Source organism: Maniola jurtina, chromosome 13, assembly GCF_905333055.1.
Source record: "Maniola jurtina chromosome 13, ilManJurt1.1, whole genome shotgun sequence".
Taxonomy (NCBI): domain Eukaryota; kingdom Metazoa; phylum Arthropoda; class Insecta; order Lepidoptera; family Nymphalidae; genus Maniola; species Maniola jurtina.
This window is the reverse complement of record NC_060041.1, coordinates 9,223,542-9,244,040: the sequence shown is the minus strand read 5'-3', so window position 1 is coordinate 9,244,040 and position 20,499 is coordinate 9,223,542. Positions and strand designations below refer to the sequence as shown.

General features: G+C 38.3%; 2 protein-coding genes across 2 annotated transcripts; one reads left to right on the top strand and one right to left on the bottom strand.

Annotated features, from left to right (window-relative positions):
- Nucleotides 1–194: 194 nt before the first annotated feature.
- LOC123871257 (GPN-loop GTPase 3) lies at nt 195–3,865 on the top strand. Its single transcript, XM_045914952.1, has 5 exons — nt 195–532; nt 1,120–1,316; nt 2,054–2,268; nt 2,769–2,874; nt 3,584–3,865. Exons 1-5 carry the CDS (start codon nt 488–490, stop codon nt 3,849–3,851), a joined length of 831 nt encoding a protein of 276 aa, XP_045770908.1. The 5' UTR covers nt 195–487; the 3' UTR covers nt 3,852–3,865.
- Nucleotides 3,866–4,405: 540 nt separating this feature from the next.
- LOC123871254 (PHD finger protein 12) lies at nt 4,406–19,237 on the bottom strand. The gene is made up of 14 exons (XM_045914950.1): nt 18,933–19,237; nt 18,367–18,551; nt 17,695–17,841; nt 16,808–17,013; nt 15,846–15,994; nt 15,182–15,256; nt 14,439–14,572; nt 13,754–13,872; nt 13,254–13,447; nt 12,501–12,746; nt 6,582–6,883; nt 6,215–6,359; nt 5,962–6,140; nt 4,406–5,711 (listed from the first exon to the last, which is right to left on the bottom strand). The coding sequence occupies exons 1-14, from the start codon at nt 18,978–18,980 to the stop codon at nt 5,504–5,506; spliced, it is 2,337 nt and encodes a 778-aa protein (XP_045770906.1). The 5' UTR covers nt 18,981–19,237; the 3' UTR covers nt 4,406–5,503.
- Between the last annotated feature and the right edge of the window lie 1,262 nt (nt 19,238–20,499).

Here is a 20,499-nt window from a genome sequence, read left to right as displayed (position 1 = left end):
ACGTGCTTCCATAGGAAGTACTGATAAAAGGCCTTACGTCAGTAACTGAATTTCAAATTACTATTTCGGCGTGTCAGATCAAGTCAGGTCGTGTGTGTGGGCCTAAATTCAAAGAGACTAGAACTTGAAATTTAGGTCTATAATTACTCAGTCTATGGTCTAAAAATTTGACATTGGCAATGACAGTGACATTTAGTCTAAAAACAAATCGATTGTGGCGCAACATAACCTAAAACTCTTTAAACATTTACATAAACTAAAATTTCTAAAAATTTGACCCACTGTATATTATGTGTATTGTAAAATTATGTGTATTGTAAATTATGTGTATTGTAAAATTTAAAATTTTCACCGAGATTATGCAAATCAGTTAAACTTTATTAACCTCTTTTGTTTGTGTAATGTGAAACAACATAAACAATCCTAACCTAAACACGTTATTTTCCTTACAAGATTCTTTAGTAATTCGTATTCTCTTTATTTAAAAATGAGATACGCTCAACTAGTTGTCGGCCCAGCCGGGAGTGGGAAGGTAAGAAATCATTAAGTTTTGACTAAATGATGCCCATGACTGCACGGTCTCATGGATAGGTTTTTTAAAATCCCGTGGAAACTGATTTCCTGGGCCAAATTTAACCTAGGTGCTTACATAAAGAAACAGGTTTCCTGTACGGAAAGGTTGGTGCAGGTCGGTAGGTACCGCTCAGTACTTACGTTATCTTGTACCTGTTACCTGTCTCTTTATGTAAGAACTAAGAGCTCATAAGATAATATGAGGTTATTTTACCTTCATCTATTAGTGACTCGTAACGACCTATCGGTACCGTGAACCTGATTATTTATGTTAGCCCTTAGTCACTCTCCCCAAGGCTTTATAAAAAAATCATGTCAATCCACTGCAACATACTGAAGGATGGTTTGTCCTGACAGGCAAACACAACAATTATTGTGCATTTATTAGATTAGCAGGAGAGCAGGGATCATTTTTCGCTTTAAGTTAGATCTTTGTCATATTTCTTCTTCAGTCCACAAATCATACCAATTATTTTCTTAATAAGTAGGTAAAAATCCAAGAAACTGTTTAGTTAAATTTTTCCTTATAATCCTATTTTTTTTCAGTCCACATACTGCTCAACAATAGTAAAGCAAGCCACAGATACAAAACGTATAATAGAAGTGGTGAACCTGGATCCAGCAGCAGAGCATTTTGATTATGAGCCCCTTGTAGACATCAGAGAGCTAATTCACTTGGATGATGCCATGGAAGATGAAGAACTCCAGTTTGGGCCAAATGGAGGACTTGTCTTTTGCTTAGAGTAATTTTTATCTATTTACCTAACTAGCTGACCTGTCTGGCTTCACTCAGTGAAATTTAATCATACTAATATTAATTATAAATGTGAAATTGTGTTTGTTTGTTTGTCCTGCCTTCACACCCTGACATCAATCGAAAAGGATTATTAAAATAGGTTCAGTAGTTTCAAAGTAGTAGTAGTTTCAGATTAAAAACAAATCTTCACACTAATATTATAAAGGCGAAAGTTTGTATGTGTGTGTGTGTATGTTTGTTACTCCTTCACGCAATAACTACTGGACGGATTGCGCTGAAATTTAGAATAGAGATATATTATACCCTAGATTAGCACATAGGCTACTTTTTATCCGGGAAAATCAAAGAGTTCCCACGGGAATTTAAAAAACCTACATCCACGCGAACAAAGTCGCGGGTATCAGCTAGTTCAAAATAATAGTATAGTATATCTTTGTAGTAGTTTTTAATAATAGTATATCTGTCCATTAGCTACCTTTAAGCTGACAGCACACATACACATAACTGAACATAGAAAACAAAACTAAGTAGAGGCTTGACAATAGTCCTGTTGATACCCTTAGGGCATGGTACCCTAATAAATGAATTAAACTTTTTTAGAACTGGCATGCACTGTGTAACAGGTTAATTTATTCTTAACCTATATTAAAATAGTTAATACTGGAGACATGCTGAAATGAAGATTCAAAATGAAAGTAATGTGGTAAATAATCTACATTTCAGAACTTTATTAGAAAACTGTGACTGGCTTGAAGAGCAACTAGGCGATGTGGATGATGACTACATCCTGTTTGACTGTCCCGGTCAAATAGAACTATATACTCATTTACCAGTCATCAGGAAACTAGTGGACACTCTAGAGAAGTGGAACTTCAGGATATGTGTTGTCTTTATGATTGATTCACAGTTCATGGTTGATGGAGCTAAGTTTCTATCAGGTACACTATCTTTTACACGTAACATTTTTTTAAATCCAAATTTCTTGAAAAATAGGAAAGTATTCCATACTAATATTAGAAATGCGAAAGTGTGTATCTGTCTGTTGCATGTCCAATTTAACCATTTTGATATTTTGATTGTGGATTAAAGTCCCCGTGGGATTTTTTATGAAACCTGAATCCCTGAAAATAAGGCCATGTGCCTTGTACTCAGATTGGACTAAAAATCCATCAAATGAAATCATTTATTTGCTACATGCATGCTTTCATACTTACATGCTTAATATTATAACTAAGCAAGTGTCTGTCTGTCTGCTAGCTTTTCAAGGCTCAGCCGTCCAACCGATTTTGATGAAAGGTAGAGGAAGCTTACATCCTGAAGACGGACATAGGCTACTTTATATCCTGAAATATTAAAGAGTTCCTACAGGACTATTAAAGACCTAAATCGACGCGGACGATGTCGCGGACATCATCTAGTATTTTGTATACTTTTTCAGGAACAATGGCCGCCCTCAGCGTGATGGTAAACCTGGAGCTACCGCACGTCAATATATTAACTAAAATGGACCTTCTCAGTAAATCGGCAAGAAATCAACTTGATAAGTAAGTATCAATCAAAACACTATTATTTTCTTCTCCACCAAATAGGTCAATTAATTTGACGCTATCCTTTTCTGCAAGGAGCATTATGAAAGGAATAGCAATACTATAAGATATCTCTATCTCTAAAGAAATTGTGTATAATGCATAGGGCACATTGACAGAAGGATGTGTGAAAAAGCTTTAAATATAAGCCATATTTCATGACAACTTTATTAAGATTTAGCGTGGTATCAAATGGTTCATTCTGAGTTAATGTCTCATTTTATTTGTCACCTTTGATTCATTTTGTGTTTAGGATATTCCGTTTTGAGTGAAGAATGCCAAATGAATAACAGAAATAAAAAACAAAAAATGAAACATTAGATATCACCATAAGATTATGTGTCTACAACACTGAAGTATTATTACTTACTAGCCGATGCCCGCGACTTCGCCCGCGTGGATTTAGGTTTTTCGAAATTCCGTGGGAACTCTTTGATTTTCCGGGATAAAAAGTAGCCTATGTGCTAATCCAGGATATTATCTATCTCCATTCCAAATTTCAGCCAAATCCGTCCCGTAGTTTTTACGTGAAGGAGTAACAAACATACACACACACATACAAACTTTCGCCTTTATAATATTAGTGTGATCTCTTGCTTGTTCTAACTTTACAACAGTCTCTCCCTAGATTGTTTTTAATTTTCTTATTTTTATTTTTATTTTTCAGTTACCTCGATCCAGACCCGCACATTTTACTAGCAGATATGAGAAACGCAAAATCCAAATGGCATGAAAAATACGCTAAATTGACTGAAGCCATTGGAGAAGTTATAGAGAACTTCAGTTTAGTGAGGTTCTACCCACTCAACATCAAGGAGGAAGAAAGCATAGAAAACATACTGCTGACCATAGATAATATCATTCAATACGGTGAAGATGCTGATGTTAAAATAAGAGATTTCGATGAGCCAGAACCAGATGAAAATGATGAATAAATATTTTTTCAATATATTGTTTTGCTTATTCCCTCATTGATCTTTGTTATTGCACTGTTGGAATTACTGTTTAGGAAATAAGTTTTTACTTAGAATTCAAAAGCAAACTAAGTTAAACAAACTTTATTTTAGAGAAACATACTAATACAAGCATAGATTGCAATAAGCAAGACCTAAATTAATAACCAACTTAAGCCATAGATGATTATTCTAGACTATATGATTGTTTTATTACTTAACTATTTCTTATCAAAATTGCTGAATTTGTTTCAACATTGAATTTCATTTTTATAAATTGAAGACAAGGTGTTGGTAATACATTTTTAACTAAATAATTGCTAAAATTAATAATATAAGTATTATTTATTCAATACCTCTAGTATTCATACCAACTATAGTTCGCGACAAGTCGACATGGCAATCGCGGTGGGGGAGCCCCGCACAGCCCCCGCGCTAAAAAGTGCGGGATAGTGCGTAGCGGATTGGCATGTCGGCCTGTCGCGAACTATGGGTATTGAAGCTTACTTTAATATTATCTAATCAAACAGCAGCTAAAGTTTTTCATAGAAGCAAAATACGAACAAGTAATTTAATAATAATGCCAATTGGGATACAACTTTTAATTTTAGTTAATTCGAAATACAGCAATATGAATATTATTGTAATCAAATTTTTTTTTTTAATTTGGTCCTATAACTCTAATCATGTAATGATTCCATAAAGACGTAGATTGTATAACATGCTAAAGAATTGAAAAAGGGTGACAAGTGATGACACCAAATCAACTGCAATCTTGAAGAATTCTCCACGCTATTAAAAGTACAACACCATGGCGAGGCCCCTACCAGAGACATGTCCAGGCAGTCCAGCAGTGGACGTCTATCGGTTTACAATGATGATAATACGGTGTCGTGTGGTGCCAAAATGTCTATTCTGTATCATAATATTAATCAACATAACTGAAACACGGCGTGATTCAAAACTTAGACATGGCGCCGTGTGGCACAAATAAGTGAAACCACGGTGCGGTGCTGAAACGAATCCTTCGCCATTTATCTTATAATATTATGATAACTACAAAGCGCAGGGTCATCCACCTCAAGGTGGTGCAGGAAGGTTAGATGGTCAGTGATGTTGAACAATTATGAGCCGAACGGCATCCGACCTACAACACGGCGCCGTGTGGTAACAGAGCAAAGCCCTCCCAACCCTGGGCATCAGGGCTATTTGCATGCCAAATTGGGCTTCTTTCGGTATGGAAGTAAGCCACAACGTCCCATATCATAACATGGCGGCATGCATTGCACCGTGTTGTGTCAAAACGAAACCTCATTTACTCTATGCTATTAGAACTACGAAACCGAGTGACATAAATATTTGACTTCAACCATAACATGGCACAAAAAACCACGGTACAGAAGTAAGCCACGACGTCCCATATCATAACGAAACCTCATTTCCTCTATACTATTAGAACTACGAAACCGAGTGACAAAAATTCATAACATGACGCCATGTGGCACAAAAACACGGCGCCGTGTAGTGCCAAACAGAACCCCAGTTTCCTCTATAATATTAGAACAACAAAAACTTGCGATATAACACTGACATGGCACCGTGTGGTGCCATAGGGCTTCTTCGGCGTACTTTATTCACAGAGCAGGTTCATCCACCTCAGGTTGGTGCGGGAAGGTCTGATGGTCAGTGATGCTGAACACGTACATGCGGCATCCGAACTGCAACAGTGCACCATGTGGCACCAGCGCAGAGCCCTCCCAAGCCGCGCTCGCGGGCGGTGGTGCGCCAGGACAAGTGCATTCTGACTCTTCTTCTATTGGTACCGTGAGAGAGCCGTTCAGTCTGGAACAACAGGATTATTTGCTCTGATGATGCTGATTGTTTCATACTTTTGTGTAGCGCGAGTGGTGATGGCCTTATAATTTATTTTTAAAATGACTGACGCAGACAGATGGACAGACGAACTGGACGAAACTTTAGGGTTCCTTGTGAAACTAAGGAACCCATTCACGCGCGTGCTCCACTCAGAGTAATTGATCAGCTCGAAGTGACGCGTCACCTACACTAACCCTAGTTAGTGTTAAAATCGTACCGCGGAGGTTTGGTCCTCCTGTGGCGCACGACTTGCCGCAGCGCCTGCGCGCGCGACTCGGCGGCGGGCGGCGGCGGCGCGTCGGCCGCGCTGTCGTGCGACAGGTCGCAGGCGTAAAGCACGCCGTTCACGCGCGTGCCCCACTCCGAATAGTTGATCAGCTCGAAGTGATGCGTCACCTGCTCAAACAAAATCGTATCATTAGTACCTCAGTAACATTAGTTGATGTGCAAGTAAAGTTCGTCGCACCGACCTCGTCACAGAATATAATCGCGTGTCGCGGCGACACGCGGCGGCAGCGGCCGTCCAACACCACGTCGCAAGCGCCGTCGCTGCCGATGCTCAGAGACGACAGGCGCATCGGAATCGCGCGACCCAACGCCGCTTCGCCGCCATTTCTGTGGCAAAAAAACCCGCTTAGATGCAAGTTGGACTCGTACACGAAAGGTTCCGTACCATTGGTACAAGATTTTTTTTTAATTAGCGGCTATTTTGAAATTTTAATTATTTGTCGTTATAGCGGCAACAGAAATATACAATTGTGTGTACTTTGACTTTCAACTCTGTACACGAGATAATTCCGATATTGATATTTGAAGATATGGAATCTATTGACTCACTTGGCAGGCGGCTTCAGCTCGCATAACGCAGCCTTAACAAGCGCATCGGCAAGGTCCAGCGCGGGGTGCGGCGGCTTGGGCACCGGAGACGGCGCGGGCGGCGGCGCGGGGCCCCACACTGTCGCCGCGATCCGTTCTCGATCGGCACGCGGTAACAGCTCCGATGGTAGGGGCAAGCGCCGCACGCCGAGCTTAGCGAGCCGGGCACGCGTGGCGGCACGCAGCGCGGAGGCGGCGCGCGGGCCCCACGTGCCGGTGCCGCTGCGGCGCCAGCGCCCTGCGCCCGCCTCGCCTGCGGCTACCTGACAACAAAATTACAAAGTTAGGCCTCCAATACAACTGCTTAGCGATAGTACGAACTAATACGCAGCGCTCACTTTGCATTAGTTTTCGAGCAAAGTAGTGAGGTTTTTTTAGTACTGCAAAATTTCTTACTGCTCTAATACACCGCTTTGCGACGCCAATACGGCGCAATTTTTTTGCGATGCCTCGAGCGAGTTCAGTTTTCGATAGGGCGAAGTAGCGTCGCGGTTTAGATTACGCTACATAAGTGAAGAGTGAAGAATGTTGATCAAGTTTTAAGCTACACCCCTTTACGAATTGAATTTACAGAGAGTTATTGATTCAACATTGAATTATTTTAGTAAAATGTTTTATTTCAAATCACTTATTAAAAAATACTCAAAATCATAGTATCTATATACTTTCAAAAGTATGTGTTCCCCCCCCAGCCGTGCTCTGAGGGACCGCAGGTCGTAACAAAAAAACCACGGTTTGTTCTAAAAAGGCCGGGCCGGTTTATTGAACCCAAGGACGAACACACGTTGATCAATATTTTACATGAGTATATATTCCTTACATAATCGACCAAGACCGCGACATATTGGTCGTACAGCGCCATCTATTATCTGGCTTGGTAAACAGTATAATTGGTCTTGAACATACCGCCCGCCAAGGACATTTAGTGAGAAATGTCCTTAATTAAATGTGTTAATATCATGTACTCGTAAATATGACTATGTTCTTGGTGGGTGGTCTTACATGGTTTGAAACTTGTACTAAATGAACTATAAATGAACTAGGTTGAACTTTGAAATTACATAATGTTAAATGTAATGTCTTGAATTTTTGAACTAAATTAAACAATTATAAATGAACTAAATTGCGCTTTTAAACCATGCAATGGTTTGCTCTTACATGAAATAAATTTACAAATTTGATCTTATGAACTATAGATATTATCAAACTTGAGCTATACATAAACTTAAACTATAACAATTTCTTATTATCTAACTAACCTACACAGTGTTGATCTAGTAACAGTTTGACCTCAACGATGACTTATCGCATTTTGAATGAATTGCCACCTTTTCAGCATACTTACATTGGACTCAAAATAGTTAAGTATTATTAACCTTTGGTACAGCTATCAGTGGCCCTACGGATCTTACAAATACCGGTGTAAACGGCAGAGAGTCACTGAGATCTGAACTGTCTCCAGATATGGGCTGTTTTAATGTGTATTTTAAATTGTAAGCAACTTTTGTCCTCCTAAGTACTTGAAATATTGTTCTTAAATTCTTCGTTTCGTACTTTCTTTTTCAGTAAATACTTTAAAACTAAATGAGAGTTTGATCTCCTTCCGAATGAACTTTTAAATCTGTCGGCAACTGGATACCTAATGTGGAATTTAATACTAGCTTCTGTTATGTGCTTCACCATCGTAGGACTTGTACTGTAGTAAGTTGTTCTACTTCTTCAAGGTAAGTATTCTTTTATTTTCTTTAAAATTATGCTAAAATTGTCTTTTGCTATTTTGCTATACCGAATATGCTTTTTTTTTTTTTTGAATAAATATTTTTTGCTTTTATACTTAGTGCTATCCACTCTAGTGGCCTATATGATGTATACTAACTAATAATATTGATCTTTTTGTTTCAGGTCCAGACGTTGGCTTCAGTATTCACCGAGCATCTAGATTGATCTTCGCTTCGGATAAAGGTAAGTTCTAAATCCTATGGTACTCTTTTTCCATTTTTATTTTTCCCTTGATCTTTAGTTTGTCCTTAATAATTTTTGTCCTTTAATTTTTGTTGTTCTTTTGCTCTAGTTGTTCTTTTTGTTCTAGTTGTTCTTTTTGTTCTATAACTTTTGTTCTAGCGTTCTTTTAGTTCTAGTTGTCCTTTTTTTGTTCTAATATTCATTTTTGTTCTTCATGTCCTTTTTGATCTTGAGGCTAATTTTGCTCTGTTTGTTCTTTTCCATTGTGTTCTATTTGTGCTTACCCTTGCTTAAGGTGTCTTGCTGTTGCTTGTCGTTTTCTTGTGTGTGATTTTGTATGTTCTCTTGATCTTCTTTCTTGTATATGCTTGTTAATATATCTACTTTATTGTTATTCCATTTTTCAGCTTGCTCTTTTAAGGTTGTCTTATCGTTTCTTACGAATGCATGATGTGGTAAGTAGACAGTTTCATTATTTTCTCTGTCATTTATGTTTACAGATTTTATATGGCCTAATTGTAAATTTCTGTTGTGTTCTATTTGTTTCAGATCTAAATTCTTCGATAGCCTTTTGTCTGATGGTTGGGTTTTGGTTACGTTCAGGCGTCGTGTCCGATTGCGACCTTCATCTGTCCTATTTGGTGTTCTTGGTTTGAACTTTTGCTCTACTTCTATCCGTTTTGAATTTTTAGTTTCAGTGACCTGAGCATGCATAACCGATATTTTCGGAGTGTCCTCGTTGTTCTTGTTAAATTGTTCGTTAACTGTGCCAGACAGAATCCACCCTAATGTTGTTCTTTGTGCTATAAGTTTCCCATTACGGCTCTTCTTTATGCCTTCTTGTACTATTTGGCTATAAATATCAGCACCCAACAGCAAATCGATTGCCTTGGAAGTGTTGAAATGGGGATCTGCTAGTTGTAAGTTCTTAAATTCTGTCCAGTCCATGTTATGCACTTGACGTTCCGGTAAAAACGTAGTTATGTTCTTCAGCACGTAAGCTCTGACCTGTATGTTGTTGTCCTGGTTTGTCCTTGATCTTAATTTGATGGTAACTACATATTTTGATCGTATGGCTTTGTTTCCTCCTAGTCCAGTAATCGTTCCGCTTACAGGAGTCTTCTTAAGACGCAACAGCTGGACTGCAGCCTCAGTTATAAAACTGGCCTGCGATCCTTGATCTAACAAAACTCTGAGGATATGATCCTTACCAGCTTCAGACTCGGTGTTTACTAATGCCGTAGGAAGTAAAACCTGGCCGCAACTGGAAATCCTTTGAGTTGAAAGACATGAAACTATTGGTGGAGTATTAGTTAAAGTGCTAGTACTCTCAACAGGTTTTTCTGCCGTTGAACTGGAAGCTGTGCTCTCGATCTCTTGATGCAAAAGGGAATGGTGACGCAATTTACAAATCCTGCAGGATCCAGGATTTCTGCACTGAGAAGATATGTGATTGCTGCCTAAACAGTTCACGCAAATTGAATTCTTGGCCACAAAGTCACGCCTTGTTGCGATATCTTCACCAGCAAACCTTTTACAAAAACACAATTTGTGTTGCTCTGAACAATACTCACAGCGCATAACTGAGGTATTTGTAGCTATAAAAGACTTTGGTTTTGAACTAGAACCACTGTTGTACTGTACTGAAGGTTTTCTAGAATCTACAAATTCTAAAGCGCGAAAACGGTTTTCCATAAAAGTTTTAAATTGTTCTAAGGTTGGCAATTGATTCGAATCCACTGAACTAGAAATATGTAGCTCCCACTGTTTCCGTGTTTCGGAATCGAGTTTGAAAGTAACAATATGAATTATGATAATATCCCATGTGCTAACATCAATGTTTATATTTTTTAAGGCATTCAAGCAGTCTATGGTGGTGTCTATAAGATCTTTTAGACCGGATGCTGACTCAGTGTTCATCTGTTTAATGCTAAACAAGCGCTTAAAGATGCATTTTGCTAAGTATTTTCTATTGTTGTACCTTTGTTCTAATAGAGACCAGCATCGACTGTAATTTGCACTAGTAATTGGTGTATGCCTTATTAATTGCTCTGCCTCACCCGTTATGTGAGCTTTCAAATAATTTAACTTTTGTACATTGTCTAAATCAGTATTATTGTGAACAAGAGAAACGAATAAATCACGAAATGTTGTCCATTCTGAATAACTACCCGAAAAGATTGGAATAGTAATTTTTGGAAGCTTTACTAACGGGCTGACCTTATCACTATTTTTACTAGGACTTGACTGACTTTCTGTTGACCTAAGTTGATTTAAAGTTCTTATTAACAGAGATTTATAATTGAAATAGTGATCTTTAGTAATATCATAAATTTCTTTTACAACATACTGTGTACTTGCTAAAATATCTGGTTGTGAAATTTCAAACAATTTAGCATGATTTGCTCTAAAAGATAACCAATCAGTTTCTAAACTTTCCGATCTAATTTCTATGTACTCTTTGCTTATCCTTTCTTTTGCACTTTTCTTAAAATTGGATAAATCCTTTTTAATTGAATTGTGTAAATCTAACTGCACATTTATTAGTCCTTCCATTTTGTACTCAAATTAAGTTAATTATTGATCTGCTTAGCTAAAACTTCACCTCTTTACTGACCTATTAAATAATCATTGTCCTCATTTGAACTCAAACTAAAAGTGTTCTAAATTCATTTGTACTAATTTAAGTTAAGCAACTTGGAAAATAACCAAGTGAAAGCAAAGTTCTCGATTAAATTAACAAGTGTTCTATCAATCAAAATAATTCTATGTTCTATACCATCATGTAAATCACAAGTGTTTGATTGATCTAAAATTTCTATGTCCTAAATAATTTCAATGTTCTTTTATCTTGAAAAATTTACAAGTGTTTTACTGATTGAAAAAATTCTATGTCCTAAGATATTTCTTGAAAATTTTACAAGTGTTTGAAACTTAAACAGTTCTAGGGGAAATCGGACATAGGTTCCCCGTTCCCTCGTTTTTAGTGAAATTATTCTAAGTCCTTACTAGCATGCAATTTACTCTAAGTTAAAGTTAAGAGTTTACTAATATTTCTACAAGTTTCAAATTCTATATTCTTATTAGCTTGAATTTTCTAAGTTATTGAAACCAATGAAATAAAGTTCAATTTTGCTTGAAATATGAATCACTGACATAAAGTTTAATTTTGCTTGAAAAGTTGACATAAAGTTTGTACTCACGGTTTGACACTTCACTTGAACTATTGCACTCACACGTCACGATGACAGCTGTCAGCTTGACTTTGGCACCTGTCAGACTTGACTTTGACACCTGTCAGCTTGACTTTGACACCTGTCAAACTGGTCCTTGGTAGTCCATCCTTGGCGTACTAGGGTTGTCCTGCTCTGTACCGCTCGTCTCGCTCGCTCTCGCTGGTCCGCGCTGCTAGCGCCCTCTGCCGGCGCCTGCCGCCGCTGCTGGAATCACGTACTCTGGTGTCTGCAGCGATCCACTGCGAGTACGGTGAGTGGTCCACTCCAGTGGACCACTTGTTCTTCAAAAAAGGTCCGGTTCTGGAGGAACAAAATGTTTCCCCCCCCCAGCCGTGCTCTGAGGGACCGCGGGTATTAACAAATCAAAAACACACGGTTTGTTCTAAAAGGCCGGGCCGGTTTATTGAACCCAAGGACGAACACACGTTGATCAATATTTTACATGAGTATATATTCCTTACATAATCGACCAAGACCGCGACATATTGGTCGTACAGCGCCATCTATTATCTGGCTTGGTAAACAGTATAATTGGTCTTGAACAGTATGAAACTTTGCTTGTATCTGCAATTTTCCCGAAACACGATCTTAAAACTTCCTTGGCAATTTTGACCCAAAGTATCTGGGTTTTTTTTAAATGGCCTATGGGTGTAAAGTTAAATGTCGGAACAATTTCTCTCACCTGTTGCAGCCGTTGCCAAGCCAGCAGTTTGATGAGCCTCTCGTCCAGCTTCTGCAGCTGCTCCTCGACGGTGGCCAGCAGCTCCTCGACGCCTTCTTCCGCACAGAGCTCCAAGCGTTGAGGCTTCGAGCCGCGCTTGCCGGGACTCTTGTCTTCGCTTTGAGACACTTTGCGCTTCTTTACGGATGCTGTTAGGTGCTCGAAGTCGGAGTCTGAAAAGTCGCTCGAATCTGTGTTTCTCTCCAACTGTGGATAAAAATAATAATTATTTATTTGCTTATTCGGCGCATATTTTGCTTGGGGCCTTTTACCTTATATATCTAAGTGACAGAGACTGAGGCGCCTGTATGCTTTAGCTTTACATTTAACTAATGAGTTTCTTTTTTTGACTTGTTTGTTACTCTGAGCTATGTTGGTTATTGAAATTGAATTTGAAATATGCTTTATTGTACACCATCATAAAAAGAAACACAAAAATATAGCATAACACAACAAAAATAGTAAGTAGTACAATTTGGCGGCCTTATCGTTAGTTTATTAACAAATATATTATTTAATTTATTAAATTTTTGTATAAGATATATATTATATATTTTAAGATAGATTTACAATTATAGATTTTTCTTTCTTACCTTGGCATCAATCTGTTTTATGGGTTTCTTATCTTTCAGGTCCTCCTGAGTTCTTTTCTTAGTAGTTCTTTTCGGTTTGGGCGATTATAAAGGACATTATAAACCTTTATTCACTCCTTACCTTGGGTTCATTTTCTTCTATAGCTTTGAGGTCCTCATCGGCGTCCTTTTTAGTGGCCCCCTTCAGTTTCGGCGACTGCAGGGGGCATTTCCCTTCGCCAGTGTACTCCGGGCAAGACAGATTCATGCATATCTGCGTCACGTCATCTTCATCGGAGTCTTCGTAGGAACCACCGGCTTTGAGGTGTTTGAGTACTGAAAGTCACTTCTGGTTTCATACATATTCACGTTCAGTGCATTCTCGTCCTTCTGATTCAGTAAGAAAAAGGTCATAATCGCTTAATAAGTTAATGCCTGACGCGTTTCACAAAATTCTATATTTTTAGTACTGGGTTTAATAAAACTGCCAAACCCCTTCCAAGTTAGCCCCCTTTCATCTTAGATTGCATCATCACTCACCACCAGGTGAGATCGCAAACACGGGTTAACTTGTAATGGAGTAAATAAAAACAATACTACTACACTAGGTGTAGAGGTTAATTTATGGTTTCGGCTTCCTACCTTTCTCGCAGCGCACGTGCTCGCGGCGGGAGGGCAGCAGAGGCGGGGGGCGGCGGTAGTGCAGGCGCACCATGCGCGGCACCACCACGCGTCCGCGCATACCCACCGGAACTTTCACCCTGCACCGTACATTGGTGCTCATTAGGATGCCAACAACTGTGATAGTCTAGTGCGTAAGGCTCCTATTCGGAGGTCGGGGGTTCGATCCCGGGCACGCACCTCTATTTCTTTTTTTTTACAAAAAATAGCAAGAAAACGAGCAGGCGGGTCACCTGGTGTTAAGTGATTACCGCGGCCCATGAACAATTGCAGCACCAGAGGTACCGCCGATGTGTTGCCGGCCTTATTAACTTATTGGAGTTATGTGCGTTTTAAGTAATTAAATATCAATTTCTTTAACGGTGAAGGAAAACTGAAGAAACCTGCATACCTGAGAGTTCCCCATAATGTTCTCAAAGGTGTGTGAAGTCTGCCAATATACACTTTGTCAGCATGGATGTCCAAACCCCTTCTCATTCTGAGAGGATACCTGTACTCTGTAGTGACCCAGCGATGGGTTGATCATGATGAGGATGCCAAATAAATTTTGGAGTGAACACAATGATGTTTAACTTGTCGACTATCTTTTTTTTTTTACATACTCTTCGTAAAATTTAAAAAAAAATCATTCAACTCATGCACTCACCGGAAGGAGGGTCTAGGGTTACGCGCGCGACGTATGAAGTCGACCTTGACCGCGTGCTGGTCTACGGGCCCACTGAACCGCTCCCATAACGCTGCACGTTCTGTTGCGGAGATAGACCGCACCAATTTCCAGTCCTAGTAAGTAGTAATACAAATGATAGTTAGTTATATGTTAGTTAGTTAGTATGAAGTTAAATGAGGCAGCACTTTTTATATGTATTTGAAAAAAGTTTTAAACTTTTAAATCTTTTGAAGAAGTGAAAGAAAATGTAAGAAAACTAAACTGGTATGTGTAGTAATTAATACAAATGCAAAAGTTTTCTGTCTGTCTTGTTACCTTTTCACGGCATTTTACCGAATTGAAGTTTGGTACAGAGATAGCTTGCATCTCGGGGACAGATATAGGCTACTTTTGTCCTGAAAATTTTCACTGGATTTTTAAAGACCCATAAGTTTAACCGATTTTGACGAAATTCCGTGCAGAGATAATATGGATCAAAGCATCGCATTTTGCATTTTATGCAAAATGCGATGCTTTGATGTTATTTTGAAACATTACTGCACGATTGAAATAAATTATTACCTACTTTTACGATGTACAGAAGTGACCCAAAATAACAACTTTGAAATTAATACATACTTGTAGTTAACGATTTTTCTTTATTTATTTTTATTTCAAAGCGCTTAAAAGTTACGCTCTCACTTACGCCAAAAGGCTCGAAATATAGTAAAATGTACACTCACAATGTATTGTTCGACGTGATTGGGACACATCCATCTTCCTGTAGGAAGGGCAGTCAGTGGTGGATCCAAGCAGTCCTGTAACAATAACATAACACTGATCAAACCATTAAAGGAATGATGAATTTTGAGAGGGTCTTGGATAGATCTAAACCTATAAGTCCATTCTCGGTCACTTGGCATCAAGAAATCTTTCATTGAACAGGTTCACATTGTCACTGTCTTTGGTCATGTATGAAGAAGACATGGGATATATCGATTAAACAACTGATGGTTAAGTATGTGGCAAATCACGTATGAAATGGACAGACTATGTTAGGGCTGCCCTGGTTGCTGCCTGCTACGTTCTTTTGGGGATGTGCAAGTTTGTAAGCCCCATCATGTCGATCGTTTCCTATCTTGTGATTGCTGTCAATTTTTTTGTTGGCAAATGATTGTTTCCCTTACTAAACAAATATAAACAGAGGGCACCTGTTAGGGAGAAGTTGAGACACAGTCTCAGTGAGCATTTGAGTTGAGTCGAGGAGTCATGAGGTTACGAATTCGAATATGGGTGATTGCCCAGCATGCTTTAACGGTCAAGTGACGATCACCACTGCTCCGTCAAGTGCAAAAGGGAAGATAGCTAAGAAGATACAAGTTGTAGTGGTGATGATGGTCTTGGTACCTGGTGGAAGAGTAGCGGGCAATAGTCACACTGCAGCAGCGGGGCCAGCTTGCACGTGGCGCGACACACGAAGCAAGACTTCGCTGGCAGAGGCACGCAGCCCCAAGCGTCCACGGTCACCACGCCGTTACCGTTTTTCCCGTTTCCCTCTGAATAAAACCAAAATATAAACTATAAAGTGAATACAATCATAACTACAAGGCATATAGGTATGAACATTCAACTAATTTAGTTATAGTACATATATTATAATATTACCTATGAAAGCTACTTCAAACAAAATCGTGTAAAAAGTTATCAAAATTAATATGACACTGAATGTAACAAGTTGTTAGCAAAAACAAGTTCAAGTCCCCAAAATTGCTTGGAATGACCATGTGAAGTAAAATAGATGATTTAATCGATTTTATAGTTTGCTGCACCCACACTTTTATTCCAACAGTTGTTAATGTTACATTTTTAATGGGATTTTTCAAGATACTTTATGAAAACATTTTAATAACTCTGTGTTTTCCGATCTTACAATGATCCCTGTAATTATTTTAAAATAAAAATGTAATAATTAATAACCGATTTTGATGAAATCTGATACAGATATAGCTTGCATCCAGGGAAGGTCATAGCCTTGATAGCTCAATGGTTGAGGAGCGGACTGAATTCCAAAAGGTTGGCGGTTCAAACCCCACCCGTTGCACTATTGTCGTACCCACTCCTGGCACAAGCTTTAATTGGAGGGGAAAGGGGAGTATTAATCATGATTAGCATGGCTAATATTCTTTGAAAAAAAAATAGTCCCTTCTTGGTCCCTGAAAATGAAAGAGTTCCCATAGAATTATTTAAAAACCTAAATCCACAAGGACAATGTTACGGGCATCGCATTTACTTGGTTTTTATCCTGGAAAATCAAGATTTCTATGGGATTTTTAAAATCCTGAATCCACACAGCCTCATATCAAAGTTACCTTTTTCAGTGCCAGGGAATATACAAGGGATCTTCATTTCCCGCGGCAACTCAAACTGTTTAGGGTTCATAACTTTGGCCGCCTTCACCAAGATCTCCATTGGTGTTAGTTCATGTTCCGGTTCTGGCTCTTTCTTGATCTCTTCATCTTCCTTGTCATCTTTCTTCTTCTTGTTGAGAGAGTTAGCGCGACTGCTCCTTTGCGATCTAGGTAAAAAAAAACTATTTTTTACCTAGATCTAATATTCTAGATCTAGATAGTTTTAGGTAAATTTATTAATTTTCTTGGTTAATTTATTAATTTGGTCTTTTTATTCAGCTTTAAAAGGCGCGTGTGCATTGAGAAATCAGTTCTTTAGCCTCCAAGAGATAATCTTTTAGCCTTTTTAGATGTGATTTTCATCTAAATGAAAAAGCAATTTTTCTTTTTTAATTAAGTTTAATAGTCTTCTGAAAACTTGTGATTTTCCACATAGCGCAATTTTTGTGCGCAGCAACGATAATTAATAAAAATGAATCGCCCAAACGTATGTACGCGCATAACTTCCGAACGACTGCACCAAATTGGATAGTTCTTTTTTTGTGTTCGTTTAGATATTGTCAGGATTTGTATGAAAAAAAATAATTGAAAAATCCAAGGGAAAAGACACTTCCTGCGGTATTCTGATTGTAAATCTTTCATTTTCAGTTTTTTAAGTGTTTTAAGTCTAATGAGCCACAGAATGTTATATTTTTCAACACAGACTAAAATCCACAACAAAATACAGACCACTGGGTCACCTTGAGCCTTGAGGCAAAGGAGAAAATTTACATTTTAGGAAACCTAAATAAATTTTTTGTTTATAAAATTGTCTCCTATCTCCCTACTTCCTTTCTTCTTCCTCTCACCTGGTCTTCTTATCAGTGTCAGATTTGTTGTCAGCAGGCGACTGTGCCCGGCTGGAGCGGGTGCTAGCTGGCTTCTCGTCATTGGCACAGCACTCGCGACACAGCCAGAGACCTGACGGGATGTCATTTTCATCCAGAGGTGGATCACTGGAAATAGTACACCTTCGTAAAAAAAAAAATTCATGTGTATAAATTTATTTCATTTTGTACTACCTATTGGCCAATACTTTAGATAGTAAGTACATGATATTTCTCCAGCTACTGAGATGTAAGTGTAAGTTATTGTACATTTGAATGTCTACTATTCTCTAAAACTCTAGTATGCACTTCAAATTAGAAAAACATTACTCACATCTCCAGAATGATAAAGAGTGATAGCCTAGTGGTACGATTTCCACCTCCTATTCAGAGCATCTGGGAGCCTCTAAATATCAATTAAATATCACTAACTTTAATGGTGAAGGAAAACAACTATCATAAGGAAACATGCCTGAGAGTTCTCTGTGTAAAGTTCGCCAATCTCAACTTAGCCATCTGGTGGACTATGGCCTAAGCTTTCTCATACTGAGAGAAGACCCATAATATACCTAGTGGGGGTAGAATTGTGATGATAATGCAGTTACATTACTAAGATACTTATTTGAAACATATTTTTAGAACATATAAACTCACTAGCATCCAAGATGGAAGCTGGCAGGGCAACGGTCACAGCATATTAAATCACCTCCTTCACCACACGCATCACAAGAATCATGATTATGTCCTTTCCCTGGCCGCTTGTAGTAAGGGTGTTGAGTTTTCTTTGGCTTTTGAGTGCTTATCTCCTCATCTGGCGGTTTTATTAGCGCTCGAATCAGCTAAAAGAATATGCGACAATTAATTAAAACTAAAAAATACTAATTATCTGCTAATTCTAGTTATAAAATCTAGTTGACTTAAAAGGTAAACAAGTCGTTTCTTACAGAAAAGCGTTAAGAATGCGCTATGGACGTTATAACTGCGAACCAGCTATGAACGATAGGTACAAGTAACCAAAATTATGAACCTCTGAAGAGACGAACAAAGCGCGTCGCTTTCGCGTTTCTCCAAGTTTTGTAAGATTTGTTGTTTGTTGAAGAGATGTCAGCTAGGGAGCATAGCGATTATAGAAGAGATAGTGTCTCTCTTTAGGAAGCTGAACCAACGCAGTTAGTTATTGTAAATAATGATGTAGAAGTCTACAATTTCTTAATGATTACCGGCATAAGTCCGCCAGACGTGTCAAGATCATATCCCACGTTAGACATTTTGCCAATTTTGCGTTGAACTCCACAGCCGATGCGCCGAAGTCCGAACTATCAGACATCAGTGGAATGGGCACTAATTTTTCTTTGTAGCTTGTTACATCGGAAACTTCCGTCTTCCTCAATGAGATGAAAATTATAACATAATGTTGTTGGTCACCGATAAATCTTAAAAACACGATAGAAAATAAAAATTAATTTATTAATTTCTTAAATTTTAGATATACAGGTTATTGTTCTGAGGTTTACTGTTTGACTCAGTGTTGCCAACGGTTAAATTCAACCACCAGATTAAACTATCGACCATACAGCTAGGATTAAACATCTTGTAAAACCACCTGAAAACTGCTAATAATAACCTCCTTACTCTCATAGGGCGATGAAAGTAGGGCTGCTAAATTTTTCACTAAGTAAACAATTTTTTAGTTAGTTATTATAAAAATAATAGGATACACTAAAAATCTGAATCTATTAATATTATTTAGATAAATGACGTGTAAATGCTCTTCTTTATGTCGTCCATAATTTTTGTCTCAATTCACCTATTTTCATCGTGGAAAAATTGCCACTTTTAGTTTGCTCCACCATTGAAAGTAATCAAAAAGAGGTAAGTCAAAAAAATTGCAGTCAGCGCTCGTTAGGTATCCACCCGCTATATTGAAACGTGATGATCGCATTTTCAGTAATTGAAACTGAATTCCACTAAACACTTCAAATCTAGCTACTGGCATAGCAGCCACGCAATATTTTGCCACTAAAAGTTCAAAAAATCCACCAGTTTTAGTGGAAAATAGGAAAATCCACTAGGTTGGCAGCACTGGTGTCTGGCAATCGGCAATCAGCTCTGGGTTCTAGCTGAGGTACTGACACAGAGTAGGTACTTTTGAATAATATCAGATCATACTCAAAAAGGCTAGAACCCAGAGCCTGTGACACAAATAATCTATGCAAATAATATTTGAGCATAGACTATTTGAGTCCCAAAGATAAATAACTACAGACGAAAAAACTATGAAAAAATATCAATTATGTTTCTCCTACACGCTTATTAGTATTTAGTAGCAAGTACTGTTACACTGAACTACAGTTGCGATTAGTAATGATGCCGATTGCCATGCATGGGCCACAGCTTATGACTAAGGTGGTTGAAGGTCAGTCAGTTGACGAACAAAAATTAACATCAACCTACATCTTCGCGGTTGATTTTAATATCAACTCAACCAAAGTGACCTCTGTTGGTGGTTGTTCCATGTTGGCTCCAATCGTGTACAATCTCCTTTTAAAATATCCGCTAACTATTAATAATATAAAAACCACGTCGAGCTGTTACAGCTATTTCGTTGCAGCGCGAAAATGCTTAAACCAACGAGCAACACACCTCTGCATTATTTTGAAATATATGAAGTATGAATGAATAGGGATTTTGAAAGAAAATATTCTTTACATTTTAGAATAATAATATAATGATAATCGTCACGTTATCCTTCTATAGCTGAGCCTCTGACTCTTGACTCCTACATCC